This window comes from Pelobates fuscus, chromosome 6, assembly GCF_036172605.1.
Source record: "Pelobates fuscus isolate aPelFus1 chromosome 6, aPelFus1.pri, whole genome shotgun sequence".
NCBI lineage: Eukaryota > Metazoa > Chordata > Amphibia > Anura > Pelobatidae > Pelobates > Pelobates fuscus.
Window position 1 is genome coordinate 27,345,079 of NC_086322.1, and position 23,585 is coordinate 27,368,663.

Consider the following 23,585-nt stretch of genomic DNA (forward strand, 5'->3'; position numbering starts at 1 on the left):
CAATGAGAGAGAGTACTCGCTTGATAGTATTGTTGGATCAGCGCAAGTCCTACTCCTCCATTTGCTTGTTTAATCGCCAAGAATTTTCTTGCCATCCTAGGTTTCTTTGATTGCCATATAAATTTCGAGAAAGATTGTTGGATAAGTGATAGCCAACTATCGGGTACCTTCAGAGGAAGCATTCTAAATAGGTATAACCACTTTGGTAGAACGTAGGATTTAACTATATTTATGCGGCCCCACCAGGAGAATTCCAGATTTCTCCAATCTTTTAATATCTTGTTCATTTTTAGAAGTAATGGGAGGAAATTGATCTCAACAATTTTGCTTGGATCTGTACAGATGTTAATTCCCAAATAATTAAATGATTTTTCAATCCAAGTAAAATCAAACCTCTTTTTTATCTCTTTTTTTTCTTCCATATTTACATTACTCGCCAGAATAGTTGATTTATCTGTATTTAATCTGTAGCCAGAAACCTGTGAAAACTTTTCTATAATTGACATGAGCTGTGTTATTGATTGTAACGGATTTTCTAAGGTTATAATCACTTCATCTGCGTAAAGCTTTATTTTTATGTTTTCTTTCTTGTGGTCAAAACCAGAGATGTTTTCTTCTTGTCTGATGGCCGATGCCAAAGGTTCTAATGAGATTATATAGAGTAAGAGGGATAGCGGACATCCCTGTTGTGTTCCATTAGATAATGGGAACCAATCTGAGCTAAAGCCATTCCCCATTATTCTTGCTGTTGGGCCAGTGTATAGGGCAAAAATGTTCTCAAGAAGTCTTCCCTCCAATCCAAATCGCTGTAGTGTTTGTCTCATGAACTCCCAGTTGACCCAGTCGAATGCTTTCTCAGCATCCAAAGACAGGGTCAACATGGGAGTTCCAGTGGTCCAAGCGGAATCCAATATGTCGATCAATCTTCTGATGTTATGGGTTGAAGACCTCCCCGGAACAAACCCGACTTGGTTTCTGTTTATTATTTCTGATATAATTTTTTTTAAACGTTCTGCTATCATAGCAGAGTATATTTTAATGTCGGTATTCAACAATGAGATTGGACGATAATTCTTTATCTTCTCTGCATCTTTTTCTTGTTTAAGGATAGGCACTATATTTGCTTGTAACAGTTCTGCCGGTATGCTATTAGGTGTAACGAAGGAATTGAAAACTTCAATTAGGTCCGTTTTAATATTATTTCCTAAAAGTTTGTAAAAAAGGTTATCAAATCCATCTGGACCAGAAGATTTATTCTTTTTTAATTTGTTAATACAGAAAATCAGTTCTTCTTCTTGAAAAGTTTTATTAAGCTCCTGCAGTTGTATTTGTGAAATTTTTGGGCTCTTTATATTCTCGAGAAATGCACTAATGTTCGTCATTTCGGTAGGATCTTTAATATTATATAGATCTTGATAATAATTTTTGAAGGCTTCTGCTATTTTTTCCGGTCTCAAGAGAGTCTCTCCATTATCAATAATTTTGGTAATGATTCTTTTCGATTTTTCTTTTTTTATTCTGTTCGTCATTAGCTTTTCTGCTCTATTTCCGGTGTAGTACCATTTCTGTTTTAGATAATGCAACGCATTATTAGCCTTTATCATGAGATGTTCATTAATTAATTTTTCAGTGTCTATAATTTCATTAGTAATACTCCGAGATGGTTTATTTTTATTTTGTTCAAGTAAATTGTCTAGTTTTATGTACAATTCAGCTAAATTTGCCTTTTTTTTATTTAATTTATTATCTTTTGCTGCTAAGCTTATAAACAGGCCCCTTATTACTGATTTGTAAGCACACCAAGTCATTGCTGGAGAGACATCTTTGTTTCTATTTTCTTAGAAAAAATAGTCTGTTGTATCTTTAATATATTTAAGATTATCTTCATTTTTAAGTAACCAGTCTTTCATTTTCCAGTCAGCTCTTGTTCTTTGATGTTGTTCTTTTATATCTAGGATGACCGGATTATGATCTGACCATGTAGTGGTTATTATAAAAACCTTTTTAATTTGACTCGCTAAATTTCTATCCCCCAAAAAGAGATCAATTCTAGAATATGAGCAGAAAGCTTTTGAGAAACATGAAAAATCCTTTTCCTTCGTATGAAATATCCTCCAATAATCCAAAAGTTGAGCTTGTTTGATTAATTCTGAGATTTTTTTAGCAGTCACCTTCAGGTTTCCATAGTTACTAGTTTTTGTTTTAGAACTTCGGTCTATCTCAATATCGGGTACGCAATTAAAGTCTCCCATAACAATAACTCGGCCCATTTTCACGCGTTCAGTTTTATTAAGCACTTTTTTAATAAATGCAATTTGTGATTGATTTGGTGCATATATGTTCACTAGCGTATATTTTTGATTATTAATTTCTGCTACTAATATGATGTATCTGCCTTCGAAATCAATTTCTTGGTATATAATTTTTAATGATATATTCCTAGAAAATAAAAAGGCTACTCCTCTTTTCTTTTTTTGGCTCATAGAGGCACTAATTATAGTCGGAAAAAATTTAGATTTAAGATTGTTTTTATCTTGCGTTCTCCAGTGGGTTTCCTGTAGGGCTGCAATCTGGATTTCTTCTTTTTTGAGAAACTCAAGGATTGTATATCTTTTAAATTGTGAGTTTATCCCCTGTGCGTTAATCGTCACTAGCCTCATTTTATTTTATGTATCCCATTTCTTTTCTTTCGAGGACCGATAAGTTCACCATCTATACTAACAAACATATAAAACACAACATAAAACGTACACTGTCTGCCTTTTACTAGGCGAAAAACTATGGATCTATTCCCTCCCTGGTGTTCTTCCCTACCTAGGCCTCCCATAGCCTTCGGGGGGAAGCCCTGCCAAAAACACAGGGAGAGAAAACAACAGTCCAAAAACGACACCGACTCTCTAATCAGTGACGTCGAAAATGTCCCCATACTCTAAACTCGCAGAAAAGAAAAGTCTCGAGATCTGCGAGCTAGAGTTTCTCCTTGGCCGGACGGGTGTAATGGTAAAAATGATACCGGAAGGGAGAGAGAAAAAAAAAAAAATAATTTGTTCCCATTTCATACTTTTTTCTTCTTTTTTCATTTTCTCTGTTTTTTACTTTATCAAAATAGCTCTTTCGTTAAATTAAAATTTTAGTGTAAATTTAAAAATTTAGTGTGTCTTTGATTCCCAAATATTACATTTATTTACATTTATTTTATATCAAAATATTTCTATAAAGGTACTTCTATTAGTGATTCCCAATTCATAGTTTTTTTTCCTTTTTTTTTCTTTTTTTTATTTAATCTAAGTAACCATTTAATTAAACCCAAAAAATTGTTTTTAGTGTATTTAGTGTATTTTATATTTTAGTATATCTTTAAGTCCGGAGTATTACCTTTATTTTGTGTCATGATCTTTATATCAAATTACCTCTAATATATAGTGTATTTACTTATTATTATTGTGGTTAGTATAAGCACTCCTGTTCTTTTGTCTATTTTAGTTTTTTTCTCTCTTTTTTCTTCTCTCTTTCTCTCCTTTCTCCCTTCTCTCTTCTTCCCTTTATCACGTCTTTCCCCCATTTTCCTTAATTTTCAAGAGAGATTTAGCTTAATAGTGAGGGACCACCCATTACATTTCAGTGGCCCCTCGTGTAATTTTAATCCTAATCTATTTGTTTTATGTTGTGTTATATATGTACGGAGAGAGAAAAAAAAAAAAAGAAAAAAAACCCCTGTGCAATAACTTATTTTAAATTCCCTTCTAGTAGCCATTGTTCTAATTCCTGCGGTTTATCAAAGGTCAGTCTTTGGTTATTATGTGTTAGGTTTATGCGTGTCGGAAATCCCCAAGCGTATTTAATTGCATTTTTTCTAAGGACCTCTGTCTGGTTGGAAAAAAAATTCCTTTGTAGTCTGGTCTGGTATGAGAGATCTTGAAAAATCTTAATTTGATGGAAGATTGACCTCTGCAGGTCTTTTGTTGTCATTGCCTTCATAATTTGCGTCTTAAAACGGAATGATTGTAGGCAAATAATTGTGTCTCTCGGGGCTTGTTCTGGTACATTACCGGGTTTATAGATTCTATGACATCTTTCAATGCCGCTTGTACCGTTATCTGAGTTAACCCCCAGAAACAAAAAAAACTCTACACAATAGTCTTCTAGGTTTGCATTTGCAACAGTCTCCGGGATCCCCCTAATTCGGAGGTTTTGTCTTCTAGATCTATCTTCTAAATCCGTAATCTTCCTTTTCAGGGTCTCTAGGGTTTCGTCCAATTTGTTTATATTATCCGTATTGTTTTTTTGTTGTATATTTATTTGATCCATCTTCTCTTCTAACAATACCACTCTTCTTCCTATATTTAGAATCTCATTTTTTATTTCTCTAGACTGCAGGTTTATTTCTTCTTTTATTTTCTCTAATTGAATCTCCAAGCATTTGGATAAATAACCGGCAGTGATAGATACATTTTCTTCCCATGAGCTATCTGACAAAGTTTTGTCTATCTCGGTCTCTTTGGGGTCCAATATAGGTATTGATTCTTCTTGTATAGATTTAGTACTACTCCCCTTGTTTAATTGAGGAGAAAAAAAACCTGAGGTCCTCCTTTCTATGGCTGGTTCTTGTTTTTTAGCAGTTCTTTTTAAATTCTGTTTACCCTCTGAGTTTTTTTTTGAGGCCATTTACTCCTCCTCTCTTTCCCTTCTCTTTCACTTTCTCTTTCTAATCGCGTTCTATATCCTTCTCTGTTTTTTTTTTTTTTATAAATTTTTTTTTTTTTTTTTTCTTTTTATATATTTTTTGGTAGATCTTGGTAAATGATTAAAGGAAGATGAGGATATCAATTACTGTGATAGCAGTGCAATAATAGTAAATAAAAAATAGTAATACGTAGTAGGGTATAAAAACCTAAATACGGACCTTAGTGTAAGCTTAGTAACTGAATAGGTGGCTGGTATATAAGCTCTGTTAGCTAATACGTGGAAGTAGCATACATGTAGCATAGATATATAGCAAAACCAGCCGGTATACTTATCCACTTCTCCGTTTAAGCGTCCTGGGGGGTCACTCCCATCACTCCCATCGTGCTTTTCCAGCAGTCACTGGACAGAATTAGTTTTCCACTTAACAAAATAAGCGTTTGAGACCTATCTTCTTTCTCGACCGCTCAGCAACCGTTCAGCAACACCGCATCGCCCCGTAACGCCAACCGCAGCAGAAAGCAAATCGGGTGTCTTCCCTCACAACGCCCCGGTCTGCTCAGTATCTCCCATCTTCCGGCCAAGGAAAAAAGCCCGCGAGACGCGGCGTGCCTCCGTGCACCGTCCCACGTCCTACGTCATCCCCCCCCTGTACACTTCACATTCTATTGTATTAAAAATAGAAAATAAAGAAAACATTTACTAAATCTGTCTGAATCTACTTAACCCCTTAAGGACACATGCCATGTGTGACATGTCATGATTCCCTTTTATTCCGGAAGTTTGGTCCTTACGGGGTTAAGGTGCAAAAAAGGTAAACAATTTAAAAGAAATGGCTAAAGAACCATCAAAGATAAAGGTGCATAATATATCATAGGAAAAAAAGAGAGAATCATAAATAATCCATATAAATAGGAATCGCATTGATAAAATGTGGGAATAGATAACACACTCCAATATAAAAAAGAAAAACATTGTATTAAAAATCTATATATTGAAGACAACAATTGTGACGGATCACCTGGCACCCTGACTGGGTACCTCCGTTGATGGATGCTCCTAGTGCTTCCTGAGGGCTCCAAGAACTGCAGCACTGCAGCCCCCACGAACCGCCGCAGCTTGGTTGGGGTCTCGCCGTCTCCTACCCACCCTGGACCTACAACAAGGCTCCAGGCTCCAGTGGGTGAACCTCTCTTCCTTCAGAGAGCGAAGCAGGAACAAGCTCTTTAAAGAGCTTAGTGATTAAAGCCAGGGGAGTATACAGCGTATAGCAATCCCCAGTGTAGATCCAGCCTTTTCCCCCACACATGAGACAAGGCTCTATGTTGAGGGTAAAACAGGAACTTAGCAGTCTGAGGTTTTTTTTTCTCTCTTATATACAGTTTTTTCCACAAGGTTACCACCCACGTGGACCTTGTGGTACACAGGATACAAAGTTGCAAATACCAATCAGGACATATTTGTACATTCAGACACTCCCAAATAATGCACACAAACCCTCCCATCTGCTTGGTAGATAATTGAGCAAGATACTGTATTAACTCAATTATCCCCAAGCAGAAAAAACAAATGTTTACACATTTCTCATAACATCAAAGTTATACATTCAATTCACATACAACTTAAATTTTCTGAACGGGCTTAATTATGGGAACAACATATTCCAAAATCATAGTACTCGGTTCAGGGGTTCGGTAGATAGCTGAAATTCACATTTGACAGACCGCAAGCATGGATTTTATGCCCAAAACAGTTCCAGGGATTTAGGCTGTGCGGCCGGTCTAGTTCACATAGTTCAAATGCAGTTTGAATGCACGAACGGTAGCAGTTCGTGTAAATAGCCAATGTTAAAGTGGCGTTCGAATTGTCAAACGCTGTTCCACTCCCGCCGAAGCATCGAAGTTTCAAAGAAGGTAAGGTTCAGCGGTGTTCGTGCCATCGCGTGTCCGATTTTAGTTCCATGAGCTCAACGGCAAAACTCCGCTGACTGTGCTTGACTAAACAAGATGGCTGCCGCCACGTGTTCAACTGTACGAATGGCGGCCTCTTTGACTACTTCGGCACTTCGGCTGCATCTGAAGTGCCATTTCAAAAGTGCAAATCTTTTCCAACATTTAAAGGGGCAGAAACAATGTTTTGAAATCCAATATGCCCAAATCAAATTTTTAAATGGCAATACCCCCATGGGCCATAGTCACAGGGCAAGAGACTGGCAAGCAGGCCTCTCCAAAACTCAGTGTCGAGGTTTTTTTTTTGCCGCAACAATATTTATCCAAAAACATTTATTTCCAAAAATAGTTATATTTTCATAAAAATGCTAAAAACTTCCAATCTGTATTCAAACCATATGGAATAGAGGTTTTAAGTTGATAGATCCATTCTGTTTCTTTTCTCGTCAAGGCCCTTAATGTATCACCTCTAGTGATGTCCCGAACGGTTCGCTGCCGAATAGTTCCTGGCGAACATAGCTTGTTCGCGTTCGCCACGGATGGCGAACGTATGCAATGTTTGGTCCGCCCCTATTCGTTATCATTGAGTAAACTTTGACCCTGTACCTCACAGTCAGCAGACACATTCCAGTCAATCAGCAGCAGACCCTCCCTCCCAGACCCTCCCACCTCCTAGATAGCATACAATTTAGATTAATTCTGAAGCTGGAATCTTTTTTTTTTGTTTTGTTTTTTGTGTTTGTGTTTATTATACATTATCCTCCATAGCCAGTAACCTGTGTTTATTATACATTATCCCCCATAGCCAGTAACCTGTGTTTATTATACATTATCCCCCATAGCCAGTAACCTGTGTTTATTATACATTATCCCCATAGCCAGTAACGTGTGTTTATTATACATTATCCTCCCATAGCCAGTAACCTGTGTGTAATACAGGGATACTGTGTGTAATACAGGGATACTGTGTGTAATACAGAGATACTGTGTGTAATACAGAGATACTGTGTGTAATACAGAGATACTGTGTGTAATACAGAGATACTGTGTGTAATACAGAGATACTGAGTGTAATACAGGGATACTGAGTGTAATACAGGGATACTGTGTGTAATACAGGGATATTGAGTGTAATACAGGGATAATGTGTGTAATATAGAGATACTGTGTGTAATACAGAGATACTGTGTGTAATACAAGGACTATTGGAGAGGTGCAGTAAATGTAATATAATAGAATTAAGGGAGGAAGACATGGAGAGGGGGGCAGTAAATGTAATATACCGTATATACTCGAGTATAAGCCGAGTTTTTTAGCACATTTTTTGTGCTAAAAAACCCCAACTCGGCTTATACTCGAGTCAATAGTCTGTATTATGGCAATTTGCATTGCCATAATACAGACTGGGGCTGTGGAGGCTGTAAGAGAGTTTACTTACCTCTCCTGCAGCTCCTGTCAGCTCTCTCCTCCTCCGCCGGTCCGTTCAGCACCTCGGTCAGCTCCCAGTGTAAGTCTCGCGAGAGCCGCGGCTCTCGCGAGACTTACACTGGGAGCTGACAGAGGGAGCTGCACGGACGGCGCGGAGGAGGAGAGAGCTGACAGGAGCTGCAGGAGAGGTAAGTAAACTCTCTTACAGCCCCCACAGCCCCCCCCTGAACTGCCAATGCTGGACCACCAGGGAAGGAGAGCCCCCCTCCCTACCATGTATCAAGCAGGGAGGGGGGATGAAAAAAAAATTAGTAATAATAAAAAAAAGAAATTAAATAATAATACAAAAATAATAAAAAATTAAATTAAATAAATAAAAATAAATAATAATAAAAAAAATATTAAAATAATAAAAAACAAAATTGCCCATCCCCCACCAAGGCTCTGCAACACACACACACACACACACACACACACACCACTCATACACACACACTGCACTCATACACACACACACTGCACTCATACACAAACACACACTGCACTCATACACACACACACACTGCACTCATACACACACACACACTGCACTCATACACACACACACACTGCACTCATACGCTCACACACTGCATTCATACACTCACACACTGCATTCATACACTCACGCTGCACTCATACACTCACACTGCATTCATACACTCACACTGCATTCATACACTCACACTGCATTCACACACACACACTGCATTCACACACACACACTGCACTCATACACACACTGCACTCATACACACACTGCACTCATACACTCACACTGCACTCATACACACACACTGCATTCATTATACACACACTGCATTCATTATACACACACTGTAAATAAATATTCAATTAATATATTTTTTTTAGGATCTAATTTTATTTAGAAATTTACCAGTAGCTGCTGCATTTCTCACCCTAGTCTTATACTCGAGTCAATAAGTTTTCCCAGTTTTTTGGGGTAAAATTAGGGGCCTCGGCTTATATTCGGGTCGGCTTATACTCGAGTATATACGGTAATAGAATTAATGGAGGAAGACATGGAGAGGGACATGGCACTAAAAGACTGTGTCCACTCCGGGCAGCAGCCAGCTGACCCGTGTGAGTCAGGCTGGGGCTGCCGGGAGTGGACAAGGGGGAGATATGTGGCGGGACATCGCCACTAAGTGCCATGTCCCCTGAGTATTCAGAGGTTTGGTTTTATATTTTGTGTCTCCAATATGTACTGTGATGGTTTTCCCTTGTGTATGTCTTGCTTTTACTGCATTGCAGAACATTTAAAAGTTGACAGTTGACAGTTGACAGTTAACTCCTGGAGCCGTGAATAAAAATTGTCAGTTGACTCCCAGGCTGTGTGTCGTGTGGTCCTTGGGAATGGGAATTATGCTGTGTGTCCTGCCTTCTGTATGATGAATCCTGAGTACCAGCGGAGAGCCCTTGGATTAACCCCTGCCGCTCCGCTACAAGGCTCCCATTGGCCCACGTCATTCCAGCACCCCCACAAACGAACGTTTTGGGGGCGTAGGCATGACGTGGGCTAATCACTGGTGTAACAGTAGTGTACATAAAAAAAAAAACAACTAGAAATTTGACTGTGAAATAATAGCAGTCAGTTTCCTTCACACGTGTGCGTTTCAGGGCCTGCCAGGGCACAGTGTCACACCAGTGCAACTCATATCTGGTGTAACAGTAGTGTACATTTTAAAAAAAAAAAATACAGGGGGCTTTTTGTCACCTTTCGGGGGCCCTTGGTGTTGTACGTGGCTGGGTGGAGGAAGAGATCTTCAATGACATCAGTAAGGACAAGGAACGGGACATGGCTAGCTTGGTATACAACCTTGTGTAAATGGGGAGTTTGCGGTTGTGCAAATGGACTGTTTGCGGTTGTTTGCGGTGCGTTAGACGGGGAGTTTGGTCTGTCACTGTGAAGCGGGCGTAACCCTTACACTACCTGATCGATACAACATCATACCTGATGTTTTAAAGCATGTTATTCCAAACAATTTAGGAATGTTAGGTGATTTATGCCCTTTATGGATTAAAACCAGACTCTGCATCAACTATGCAATTTTCCATGGGAGTTTTGCCATGGATCCCCCTCCGGCATGCCACAGTCCAGGTGTTAGTCCCCTTGAAACAACTTTTCCATTACTATTGTGGCCAGAAAGAGTCCCTGGGGGTTTTAAAATTTGCCGGCTATATTGAAGTCTATGGCGGTTAACCCGGTTCACCCGTTCGTGAACATTTGCGGAAATTCGCATTCGCCATTAGCGAACTCGAAAATTTTATGTTCGCGACATCACTAATCACCTCCTCTCCAATGTGGTTGTCAGGGTGGCGGTCCTGTGCCCGGAACCCAGACACATAGTGTCCAGGTGGCGGTGCGTGGACCGGGACCCAATATGCCTGATGTTAAGTGGGAGTCTTCAGCGTGGAGGTGGATTAGCAGGGTCTGGTGCAGGGTAACCGCACGCTCCCTGGTGTTGAGCACCAGCGTTTGTGCAGCCACATACCAAGACCCTGATTCAGCTTCACCTGATTCAGTAGACCTCCCAGGAGTTGAATAGGGAGGCTCTGCAGCAAGATTGTATCCATTACTAGAAACAAGGCTAGACTAGAGATAGACACCAAACAATGAAACAAGACAAAACTAGGAGAACCCAGAACCAGAGAAGGATAGTAAGCTAAACCCAGAACATATACACAAGACATGAGGAAAACATGAACATAACATGGGCATGACTGGACAGGACTGTACATGGGCTGGGTATACAAACTAAAACAAGACAAGATAACATAGGCAAAACAAGAGGATAAATAACTAAGTACTACATATGTAAATCATGGGGATTTAGTCACACGATATGATCATACATTGCATAAGCCTGCCAACAACGCCAATGTACCCCATATCTGGCAGGTCCTACACTGCCTAATGTATGCTAAAACATCCTAAGTAGACATACCTGCAAGAAAGGGCAGAAGCTTTGAGCAGCTGCCTGCAGAACTCTGAAACAGAAAGGAATGATGGAAAACAAACGGGTGTGGCGACATAAAACAAACATTTAAAGGAAACCTGGAGACTGGGAAATCCAGGGACGAACTATAGGAATGAACCCAGAAATCCCAGCATAAAGAAAACCAGACATAGAATAGAAAACCAAAAAAACAAGGAAAACTAAGCAAGAATAGCAAAAAGAGTACTGGATACCAGAAGTCAAGTCCAGACATCAGAACAGAGCAGAGCAGATCATGACAGTGGTATTATTCTGTCAATTTCTATACAAACAAGATATTTAAAATTAAAACAGGACATTTATGACAGTGTCTAGGCACGCTATGTTTTTCACTTTTATTTCTAATACCATTAAAATATTCTAGCAACCTTTCGTGCAATTTCCGTATAGTGTGACCTATATATTGAATCCCAGCATTAATATGGGCCAGTGTTTCTTAATGGCTTTCTCAATTTTAGTTGCTTTACTGTTATACTTTGTTCAAAAGGCCATGATAAAATCCACATTTTTAACTATTTTCTTGGGTTTTTCTTTTAAACTTTCTTTCCTATTTAAACACTCTCCCTTTGGGAGTTTTTCAACAAGTCCTCCCGGTATTTCCCATCTAAGAATGTCTTGTTTAAAGACTCTACTTGGATCTTAAAATCTTCTTTTCTCGATCAATTCCGATATAGCCTCATTTGTTGTCTTTTTGGAATATTTCGCAGCCATTGTTGATTGTGGCAACTTGTATAGTCTATCAAACTGTTACAATCAGTGGGCTTAAAATAGGTTTTATTGCCCACTATTCCATTATTTACAAAGAGTGTTAAATATAGGAAGTTAATACTAGTGTCACCTACTTCTTGGGTGAAGCGTAAACCATAATTATGGGAGTTCACGTATTCAATCAAATCTTTAAAAGAGGGTTTATCCCTTGCCAAATAATTAAAATATCATCGATATACATTTTCCATAACACCAGGTTCACCAAAAACGGATTAACTTTGACTCCCAGTTTACAAAACAGATATCGGCATATCTGGGGGCAAACCTGGTGCCCATTGTTGTCCCGCATATCTGAAGATGATGTGTGCCCTCAAACCAAAAAGCATTTTTCTTTAAAATGTACTCAATATATTTCAATATGAATACCATCTGTTTCTGAGACATTTGTTCATCAACGGTGAGAACATCCTGTACAGCCCTAATCCCTTTTTCATGGTCTATTACTGTATATAAGGAAGTTACATCTATAGTAGCCCAGATGTAATCCTCTTTCCATTGAAGGTCCTCCATTTCTCTTATTGTGTTGGCAGAATCTTTTATATAGGAAGGTGCTTGACATATTTCTGTAGATAAAAATCTACATATTCTGATAAAGTACTGGTCAAATATCCAATCCCACTAATAATTGGTCTATAAGCTGGGTTATCTCAATGTTTGTGGATCTTGGGCAGGTGGTAAACAATTGTCAATTTTAGATGCTGAATATACAAATAATCCAGCTCCATTTTAGAGATAATCTTTTCATTAAAGGTTCAAGTTGTTTTTTTTTTTAAGTGTGCTAGGATTTTCTTTTCAGACTTTCTACGTATTCTCATCTTTTAAAATCCTGGAAGCTTTGTTGAGGTACATCTCTCTATCCATAATGACGATCCCGACCCCTTTGTCAGCCTGTTATAATGAGATTATTTGATCTTAGAAATAACAGTGAAAAACATAGCGTGCCTAGACACTGTCATAAATATCCTGTTTTAATTTTAAAGATTTTGTTTGTAATCAACAGAATAATACCACATTGGAGAGGAGGTGATACATTGAAGGCCTTGGCGACAAAAGAAACAGAATAGATCTATCAACTTAAAACCTCTATTCCTTATAGTTTGAATACAGATTGGGATTTTATCATTTTTATAAAAAAAAGGAACTATTTTGGGAAATAAATGTTTTTGAAATAATATTGTCTTCAATATATATATATATATATTTAATACAATGTTTTTCCTTTTTATATTGGAGTGTTTTATCTATTCCCACATTTTATCAATGGCATTCCTATTTCTACGGATTATTTATGATTCCCTCTCTTTTCCCCATGATATATTATGCACCTTTATCTTTGATGGTTCTTTAGCCATTTGTTTTTGTCATGGGTGGTGGTTCAGAGACCGGGATCCCAGAGTGCCTGATGATGAGAGGAGTCTCAGCGTGGAAATGGACTATCAGGGCCTGGTGCAGGGTAACTACATGCCCCCTGGTGTTGAGCACCAGCGTTTGGGTGGCCACATGCTAAGGCCCTGATGCAGCTTCTGCAGATCCCAAGAGCTCGGACCTTGATGATATGCAGACCTCCCAGGAACTGCATAGGGAAGCTCTGTGGCAGATATGTATCCAGTACTAGAAACAAGGTAAGACTAGAATAGACACCAAATAAAAAAACAAGACAAAACTAGAACACCCAGAACCGGAGCAGGACAGAAAGCAGAACCCAGAACATGTACACAAGACATGAGGGAAACATGAACAGGGCAGGACAGGACTGTACATGAACTGGGAATACAAGACAAAAATAAAACCAGAGATGCAAGGCAAAACAAGAGGAGACATATCTAATTACTATATATGTAAAACATTGGAGATTTAGACATGCATAAATGGCCAAGATGTATGCAGTCCACCACTGCGCCAAACTACTCCAAGTACGGTGGGTCCTAACTGCCTAGATATACCTGACTAAATAAACAATAATAAAACACACACAGCACTGACCTGCAAAGAAAGGGGCAGAGGACATGAAGCAACTGCCTGCAGGAACCAACTGAAACAAAATGATTAATGGGAAAGGAAAGGGTGTGGCAACATAAAACAAACATATAAAGGAATCCAGGAGACTGGGAATTCCAGGAACGGAATAAAGGAATGAACCCAGAAAACCCAGCATGAAGAAAACCAGACACAGAATAGAAAACCAGAAAGACCAAGAAAAACTAAACAAGAATTGTAAAAAGAGTACTGTAAACCAGAAGCCAAGGCCAGACACCTCCGCAGAACAGAACAGGATGTGACATAACTCCCCTCTTAAGGAGCAACCTCCAGGCGTGACAAGCAGCTCTCAGGCAGAGACCAGGAAAGAAGCGAGGATCCAGCAACTAAGTCCTCAAGACTTACCGGAGGCAAGGATTCCCCGACACAGCAGGAAAGTAGTTTGCGGCTCCCAATGCCATTTTGAACTACTTTAATTCCTTTGGAAAGGTATCCTGCAAAGGAACCACCAGCCAGGACCGAGATCCACTTCAGAATAGGAGCACTGCCATGAAACAGGAACCAGAACAAGGAACCAGGAAACAAGCACCATAAGAGAATAACTGAAGCGACGACCGTACCGCTTAGTGGATCGACCTCCTCCAGCAGACATACTGCGTCTCTTGCATGCAGAATTCCCAGGCAGGACACGACACAGACAGAGCAAGTCAGGAAAGCTGCAAAGTCCACTCCACAAACTCCAAGTGCATACGGTTATCTGTCAAAGGTGGCGGTTCAGAGACTGGGACCCCTGAGTGTCTGATGATGAGAGGAGTCTCAGCGTGCAAATAGACTATCAGGGCCTGGTGCAGGGTAACCACCCACCTCCCTGGTGTTGAGCACCTGTGTTTGTGCGGCCACATATCAGGGCCCTGATGCAAAGAAAGAGGCAGAGGACATGAAGCAACTGCCTGCAGGAACCAACTGAAACAAAAGGATTAATGGAAAAGGAAAGGGTGTGGCAACATAAAACAAACATATAAAGGAATCCAGGAGACTGGGAATTCCAGGAACGGCATAAAGGAATGAACCCAGAAAACCCAGCATAAAGAAAACCAGACAGAATAGAAAACCAGAAAAACAATAAAAACTAAACAAGATTTGTATCTCTGCAGAACAGAAGAGGATGTGACAGTTTTACATTGTTTACCTTTTTTGCACCTTAATAGATTCAGCCAAATTTAGTAAATGTTTTCTTTATCTTCTATTTTTAATACAATAGAATGTGTGGTGTACCACAAAAACTTTTTCACATGCATTGTAATTTTAGGGGGAAATTCCTTTTTTAATTGATTATCTCCTCTTTATTTACTTATTGATTTTTTACATAGCCCTAATTTGTGGTATACTCAGTTCATACAGATATATGGCAACTTATGTGACACACCTTTTGCCACAAATGGCTTTTTTTCTTGAAAAAATTGATGCAGTTTCGGGTTGGGGCGGTGGTTGCCAATAAAGTTGTTTTGTGCTCCAAGGTGTAACGCTTATGCAAAAGACACTTCCGGGTTCACGTAGCATGACGCTAGGTAGTACGTCATTGTGCGCAATCACCTGGAAGTGTATGTGTCCATATGCGTATCCGTTCATTCACCTTTGGGTGCGAAGAGGCAGTTATTTAAGAAGATCGGGAGAAGAGACTCCTATTCAAGCTCCTATTCTTGAGGAAGATCTGACGACCACTGGACGAAACACATCAAGAATCATAAGTATTGTTTTACAGCTCCACAGTTTGGTGACTTTACACACTATTTTATCCTTGTTTAGCACTTTATAGGTATTAATTACCCCAAGGAGTCGCGACCGAGGGCATTTGTTTTACACCATTTCATACCTATAGTGCTTACTGTGGACTTCACTGTGCTGTATATTTCAGTTTGTTGTATTAGTATTAACTTTTCAATTTTGATGCACAATAAATTGTTCACCTTTTTTAAACCAGATATTTTTCTCCCTCTCTGCCTTTCTTATTTTTATGGGCTTGAGCCCCGTTTATTATACCCATTATTTCAGCATAGGTAAATATGAAATTTTACATCTGGTACTCTAGCACCCTCATATGTGTGGTTTCACAAGTGCTTTTACTTGGACACTCTCTGGTGGTTGTTTACTATATTTATAGAGGCCTCTGCACCTAGCTTACTTAGTCTGTTTTCTACTAGTTTTGTTTTTAGTTCATCTCCTAGCAACCGGACAGAGAATCATGTGATCCAAGATGGCGGAGGGATGCCGGGAGGTGTTGCTTTACTCAATTATGCAAGTAATACCAGCTAACCAATCAGAGCACTCTTACTAAAATTACATAGTGGATGTAGCATGAAAAAGCATTTATAAGGGCTTTCCCTGCCATGAGAGCTAATTTACAGCAAACCCTCGCAGGACGAAGATGGATTCATTTTATTGTGTATCTTTCTCTTAATTGTTCTGTTACGGTATAACCCGGGTATCGTGGGTTAATACCGAATAGGAGGTTCAGCTTGTTACGGGAATAGCAACTCACAAACGCTTCAATTCACCGAACTGGATAATTATAAGAAAGACCTCTCTCCTCGATACGGGACTGGCAGCTCACGAACAATCCAATTCCCTGAACTAAGAATCAGCCAAAATCCTTCTCTCCTGGAACAGGAAAAAGAATACTCCAAAGTAGCAATCCCCCCAAACACGAGACCAAGCTCCGTCTTGAGGGTAAAACAGGATTCTGTTTTTTTGAGGGCTACCTGCCCGGTATTTATGCAGGTCTCCCACCTGGTGGACACTCCCCTGGGGGACCAGATGGAAGACTGGGACAAATGAGGTACAGTAGCCAATCACAGTGGCTCAGGTATAAACACTCCCCTTTGTACAGGTAAGCCCCTCCTCTCTATCCTGGAGATAATTGGGAAGAAATCCAATTATCTCCATGAATAGAGGCAAACCACCATTTTACATGGTATAATAAAAACACATAAAAATCCATAAATGTAAAACTACCGAATGCATTTAATTCGTATAACGTATCCACAGATAGCCTAGATCTGAGCGCACATTACTACCGAATAGCGCTCAGACCCAATGCACACAGTTCAATCGCCATGGAGTCAAAGTCTTTCACACTGTTCTTTCTGTATACAAATTGTGGTGGAATCTCGGTAGAAATAAATTTAGTAGGCCGAGATTACCACGTGGCATGTGTACGTGCATATGCTGACGTATCGGTCGGTTGGTTGCACGTGGCAAGATACGATCAGTAGTGTACGGAGCATGTGCAGGAATACCGGATGTAGTATTCCCCTCCTTCATTGTGCTGGACAAGCCATGCAGTCAAGCAGGAAGTTAGTTCTTGTTCGTATTGATTGGTCAAGAGAATGTGCGGGTGGAGCTTAATATGGGAGGAGTTATGTGCCTATATAAGGAGCCTGCACTATTGTCCGGGGCTCAGAACTTGTTGTATTTTGGTGACATTAGTCCCTCTGAGTCCCGATCGGTGAACCGAATAAAGAATCTCTTCCTTCCTGAAGAAACCTGTGTCCATCTCTCTGTGCTTGGCTTCCGTCAGTTTCTCCGGTATCATTTGGTGCATTGGCCGGGAAGCTCATTGTTCAACGGTAGCTGAGAAGCAGAGGCCCACGTTCTCTACGGCTGCACACCTGAACTTCTGCGTGGCCCTCCCTTCGTCTCGGCGCCACTGGTCTGTTGTCCAGGAGATCATCGGCCTCTACGTAGTAAGTGCCGGGGTGTCCCCGTCGATGAGTGTGAACTCAGGTTCAGGAACGAGGAGGTAAGACGACCGCTGTTTTAGACGGCGGACCTACTAGGGGTATACCGATTGTGCGGTAGGCCCATAAGGGGTTAATCTGTGTATGGAATCTGCCCCCTCTGTCAGAGGGAAGGAGCGAAGGCGCACCGCTCAATCGAACGCTCTTTAGTAAGACCGTTTGATTTGGTTTGGAGTCAGGCGGGGTTCTGTGTAAATAGCCCTAGCCGGACACCGGTGTCTTGTCTAGACTAGCGTTCTAGGGTGTACAATTTGTTCGCTAGGTCGGAGGGACCGGGAGACTAAGCAACTGTGTAAATTCGGTCCGCTAGCTCTCAACCTATCTTGGCTAAGTGGGAAGGTGTGTAAATTTGGAACCCACTAGACTTTTGATAGAGTAGATAGACTAAAAGGGTTCTGTTGTAAATTCCGCCCTCTAGTTCGCTATATGTGGTGCTTGGCCAGTGTGGCTAACCAAAACTGATGTAGATAGTTTTAGGTAGTCCATCAAGGTACTGGCCAATTGATTAGTTGGGAATTGTATATGTGTTAAAGATTGTTTAGTAGCGTGTATATCTTGTTAGATAGCGTGAGCTCTGCCGTCTAGCCAGAGTGTTAATAGTGTGTAGCTGTATTATAGTGCACGGTACCATAACCCTGTATATTTACTGACACTATATATAAGTACTAATAATTGTCGTCTATTGCATGTCTAACACCATAACCACTAATAATTGTATTGTGACCTTAAATTGTACTTTGACCTATGCTAACCGTACTGTAACTGCTGTTTGTAAAGACGATGTTACTGGGGTATGTTATAGATGGGTAATTCATATATAGGGAATTATAGCGTGGGTGACTGTATAGTTTCGCCAAAGGGCATAATATCGATTACTTAGTGACTGGTGTAACAGCTGTGTGTGTATGGGAATTCCCTGAGTATTTTTATTGTGTTATTGTGTACGTTTCACTTGGTAACTGTACCACGTGGTGCTGTTGCCGAAGGAACGGGTGTGACTGTTGAATAGAGTGTGTGTATAGCATTCGTTGTCAACGACGCTCCATTGATAAGTATGGGCGCGTCGGAGTCGACGATTTTGGATCCCTTAGGATGTATGGTAAAGAATTTTAAAAAGGGATTTACAGTATGTGATTTTGGGGTTAAAATGTCTCCTGCACGTTTGATCACTTTGTGCACTAGGGAATGGCCTACTTTGGTTGCGGCATGGCCGCCACGTGGCAGTTTAGATCCAAATCTGGTACAGCGTGTACACGTGGCTGTATCAGGCAGGCCTGAACTTTACGGACAGTTTCCATACATTGATTGTTGGAGGCAGGCCGTAAACGACTTGCCAAGATGGGTCCGAATATGCCACGAGGAGCAATGTCGCCTCATGGTGGCCAGGACTTGTTTGTCCACTAGGACCACGGTTAAGCCCATTTTGGACACGCCCCCTGAGTCCGAGATCCCTATGCCGCCCCCTTATTTCTCTGCAAGGGGAAGTGATACAAGTACAGGAAGTTCCACACCCCCTCCCCCGTTGTCCCCATCTACTTCCTCCTCCAGCTCAGAATCCACCCCACGCTATACTAAACCTCCCCTTCCGGTACCAGCCCCCGTTAAGCCCACCTATCCCGATTTGGCGCCATTTCAAGCTTCCGGTCAGGGTTCCTCTAGCCCGGCTCGGAATATTTTATTCACCGGCCTTCCCTATGATAAAGCTTCTACATCCGCACGTCTTATTACCCCCCGACCGGAACCTCTAACCGACGCCCCTCCACGAAGCCCTATACTAACCCGACAACTGACCGGAACCCAAAAACCTAAACATTACCAGATGCCTCTTCGTTTGAATCCTGGGTCAGCTTACCTTAATGATGTAGGTCAAATGGTGTATGCTGATCCAGTCTTTGTATATGTCCCATTCACGACTACCGATCTCTTGAATTGGAAGACCCACAATTCCTCGTATACTGAAAAGCCACAAGCCATGACCGACCTGTTCACGTCGATAGTCCAGACGCATAATCCAACTTGGGCTGATTGCCAGCAATTATTAATGTCATTGTTTAACAATGAGGATAGGACTAGGATAAACCAAGCGGCTATTAAAGCGCTAGAGGAAGAAGCCCGTACTTTAAACCAAGCAAATCCAGCAGCATGGGCCGCAACTCATTATCCTAATGCTGATCCCGACTGGGATGTTAATGGCGCAGATATGGTTCATCTAAAAGCCTATAGAGACGCTATATTTGCTGGCATGAAAGCCGGAGGGAAGAAAGCCATAAATATGTCGAAGACGGTTGAGGTGATTCAGAAAAGTGATGAAGCGCCTAGTGTCTTTTATGACCAATTATTGGAGGCATACCGTTTGTATACCCCCTTTAATCCGGAATACACTGAGAATTCCCGAATGGTAAACTCTGCCTTTGTCAGCCAAGCTTACGGAGATATTAAGCGCAAGCTACAGAAGTTAGAAGGGTTCGCAGGAATGTCCATCACCCAACTAATGGAGGTAGCAAATAAGGTGTATATGAATAGGGAATCAGAAAGTAAGAAAGAGGAAGAGCGCAAGATGCGTAAAAAGGCGAATATGCTAGCGGTAGCGATCGCAGGCGTAGATAGATGGGGCCCAGATAGAGGCGATAGTAGGTGGAATAGGGAACCCCTGAGTAGGAATCAGTGCGCGGATTGTAGAGAAGAAGGGCATTGGAGAAGCGAGTGTCCAAAAAGAGAGCAATACGAGAGAGACCAACCCAGGGCAGGATATGGACATTTTAGAGGCAGAGCGAGAGGTAGAGGAGGTCCCGGAGGGAGTAATAGTAGTAACAGAGGAAGTGTAAGAGAAGACAGATACTATCCCGCAGCGCAAAGGTCCCGCGATAGAGAAGATAGGGACTTTGTAGGATTGGCTGACACGGTCATGGAGAACTATTGATACCGACCGGGCTCCATCCCCCTTGGTCGAGCGGAGCCTATGGTCGATGTATCAATAGGGGGAAAAAGGAGTGCATTCATGATCGACACTGGTGCTAAACATTCGGTGGTGACTGACCTAGTTGCTCCTCCATCCGGAAGGACTATTACCGTAATAGGAGCGACTGGAAGGAGTGCTGCAAAACCGGTTCTTAAAAGTTGACTCTGTACATTGGGAGGCCACGTAGTAAAACATCAATTCCTTTATATGCCTGAATGTCCAGTCCAATTGCTGGGACGTGATTTGCTATCTAAATTACAAGCGCAGATTACGTTCCTACCAAATGGAACAACATCCTTAAAGTTTAATGGACCTTCAGGTATTATGACATTATCCGTACCAAAGGAAGAAGAGTGGCGACTTAATACAGCGTTGACTAGCCAAAACCCTAAGTGATGAATCCTTATTCAACATACCAGGAGTTTGGGCAGAGAACAACCCACCAGGACTGGCCCGCAATATTCCACCCATTCGAATCTAACTAAAGCTTGGGGTTTATCCAGTGAGCCTACGGCAATATCACATCCCGCAGAAGGCTAAGAAAAATATTCAATCTTATCTGGATAAGTTCATACGGTATGGTATCCTAAAATTCTGTACTTCCCCCTGGAACACCCCATTGCTGCCTGTTCAAAAGCCCGGTACAGATGAGTATCGTCCTGTGCAGGACTTGAGAGCAGTCAATGATGCGGTTGTCAGTATACACCCGGTTGTGCCCAATCCGTTTAACCTGCTTGCTTTAATTCCGGGCGGGGCTACCTATTTTACAGTCTTAGACCTCAAAGATGCCTTCTTTTGCCTCCGAATTGCCGCAGAAAGCCAATGTATCTTCGCTTTCCAATGGGAAAATGCTGTAACGGGCTTGAAACGCCAGATGACTTGGACAAGACTGCCCCAAGGGTTTAAAAACTCACCAACCCTATTTGGTTCAGCTCTGAGTCAAGATCTACTGGATTTCAAGTCCATCCCAGGAGAGTGTGTATTATTACAATATGTAGACGACTTGTTGATAGCAGCAGTTACAAGAGAAATATGTCAGCAAGCAACACACGATCTACTACACATTCTCTGGAAGGCAGGATACAAGGTGTCTAGGAAGAAGGCTCAGTTGTGTCTGCCAACTGTCAAATATCTGGGATTCCATATCTCTGAAGGTCAAAGAATAATGGGGCCAGAGAGAAAAGAAGCTGTGTGCCAAATACCAACACCCAAGAATAGAAGACAAGTGCGAGAATTCTTGGGGGCAGCAGGCTTCTGTAGGATATGGATTCCCAGTTACGCGATATTGGCGAAACCTCTGTATGCAGCTATCAAGGGTACAGAACACGACCCCTTCCTATGGACTCAAGAACAGCAAACGGTATTTGAAGATGTGAAGAGGGCTTTGATGAGTGCCCCAGCATTAGGTCTACCTGATCACACACGACCATTCTACCTGTATGTACACGAGCAAAGAAGAATGGCTGTGGGAGTATTGACACAGTACTTGGGATCATGGCAAAGACCTGTTGCCTATATGTCTAAGCAACTGGACGCAGTGGCCAGCGGTCTTCCACCTTGTCTAAGAGCCGTAGCTGCAGCCGCCCTGCTGGTAGCTGAAGCCGATAAACTCACTCTGGGTCAAGAACTTTATGTACGAGTTCCACATGCAGTACAGACGTTGTTGGATTACAAAGGAAATCATTGGTTTAGTAACAGCCGTATGACCAAGTATCAAGCAATGTTGTGTGAAAACCCAAGAGTGCATTTAGAGTCTGTAAATACCTTAAATCCAGCTACCTACTGAAAGTCAACACGATTGTTTGGAAGTGATGGATGAAGTATTTTCAAGTAGACCAGATCTTCGTGATTTTCCCATCCAGAACCCCGATGTCCAATATTATACAGACGGCAGTAGTTATGTGAAAGAAGGGATTCGCTATGCAGGATATGCAGTAACAACGATAGACAAGGTGATAGAAGCTCGGCCACTGTCAAAAGGAACATCAGCACAAAAGGCAGAATTGATAGCACTGACACGAGCGTTACAATTGGCTGAAGGTTTAAGAGTGAACATCTACACGGACTCCAAGTATGCGTTTTTAACCACTCATGCCCACGGAGCTTTGTATAAAGAAAGAGGACTATTGAATTCAGAGGGCAAAGAAATCAAGTACGCAGCTGAAATACTACAACTATTGGAAGCAGTATGGGAACCGAAAGATGTCGGTATTATACATTGTCGAGCGCATCTGAGAGGAGATGGTGATGTAACCAAAGGAAATCGGATGGCAGATAGTGCAGCTAAGCATGCCGCTGAATCAGGAAGACAGGAATATGTGGAACATATAGCTGCTCTTATTCCAACTCCACTGTCTCAATGGACTCCAGTTTATACAGCTCAAGAAGAGGAGTGGTTAAAGACTGAACCAGGAAAGTATTTGGAGAACAAATGGTATCAGTTAGAAGATGGGAGGATAGTTATTCCAGCATCACTAGCGGTAGAAATCATCCAAAACTATCATAACGGGACGCATTCTGGAAGAGATAGTACAGAAGAATCTCTCAGAAAACATTTCTACATACCAAGATTGTCCAACTTGACTCAAGCCATTGTACGAAGATGTGTAACGTGTGCTAAAAATAATGCAAGGCAAGGACCAGTAAAGTCACCAGGAGTTCAGTATATGGGGGGACTCCCTATGTCCGATCTACAAATTGACTATACAGTAATGCCTAAATCTGGTGGACATCGCTACCTACTAGTAGTTGTGTGCACCTATTCAGGCTGGGTAGAAGCATGTCCTACTCGTACAGAGAAAGCAGGAGAAGTTGTGAGATTCCTGCTACGAGAAATAATACCCCGATATGGACTACCCTGCTCTATAGGATCGGACAATGGTCCAGCTTTTGTTCATCAGTGCCTACAACAACTAACTCATATGCTTGGTATAAAGTGGAGACTTCATACGGCATATAGACCTCA

General features: G+C 41.3%; 1 protein-coding gene across 1 annotated transcript in view; it reads right to left on the reverse strand.

The window, feature by feature from the left end:
* LOC134566025 (uncharacterized) overlaps positions 1-14,325 on the reverse strand; it is a 110,169-nt gene extending 95,844 nt beyond the window's left edge. The window contains exon 1 of the mRNA XM_063425738.1: positions 14,270-14,325. Coding sequence (XP_063281808.1) covers positions 14,270-14,325 — 56 coding nt within the window. The remainder of the gene's footprint in view (positions 1-14,269) is intronic.
* Positions 14,326-23,585: the final 9,260 nt, after the last annotated feature.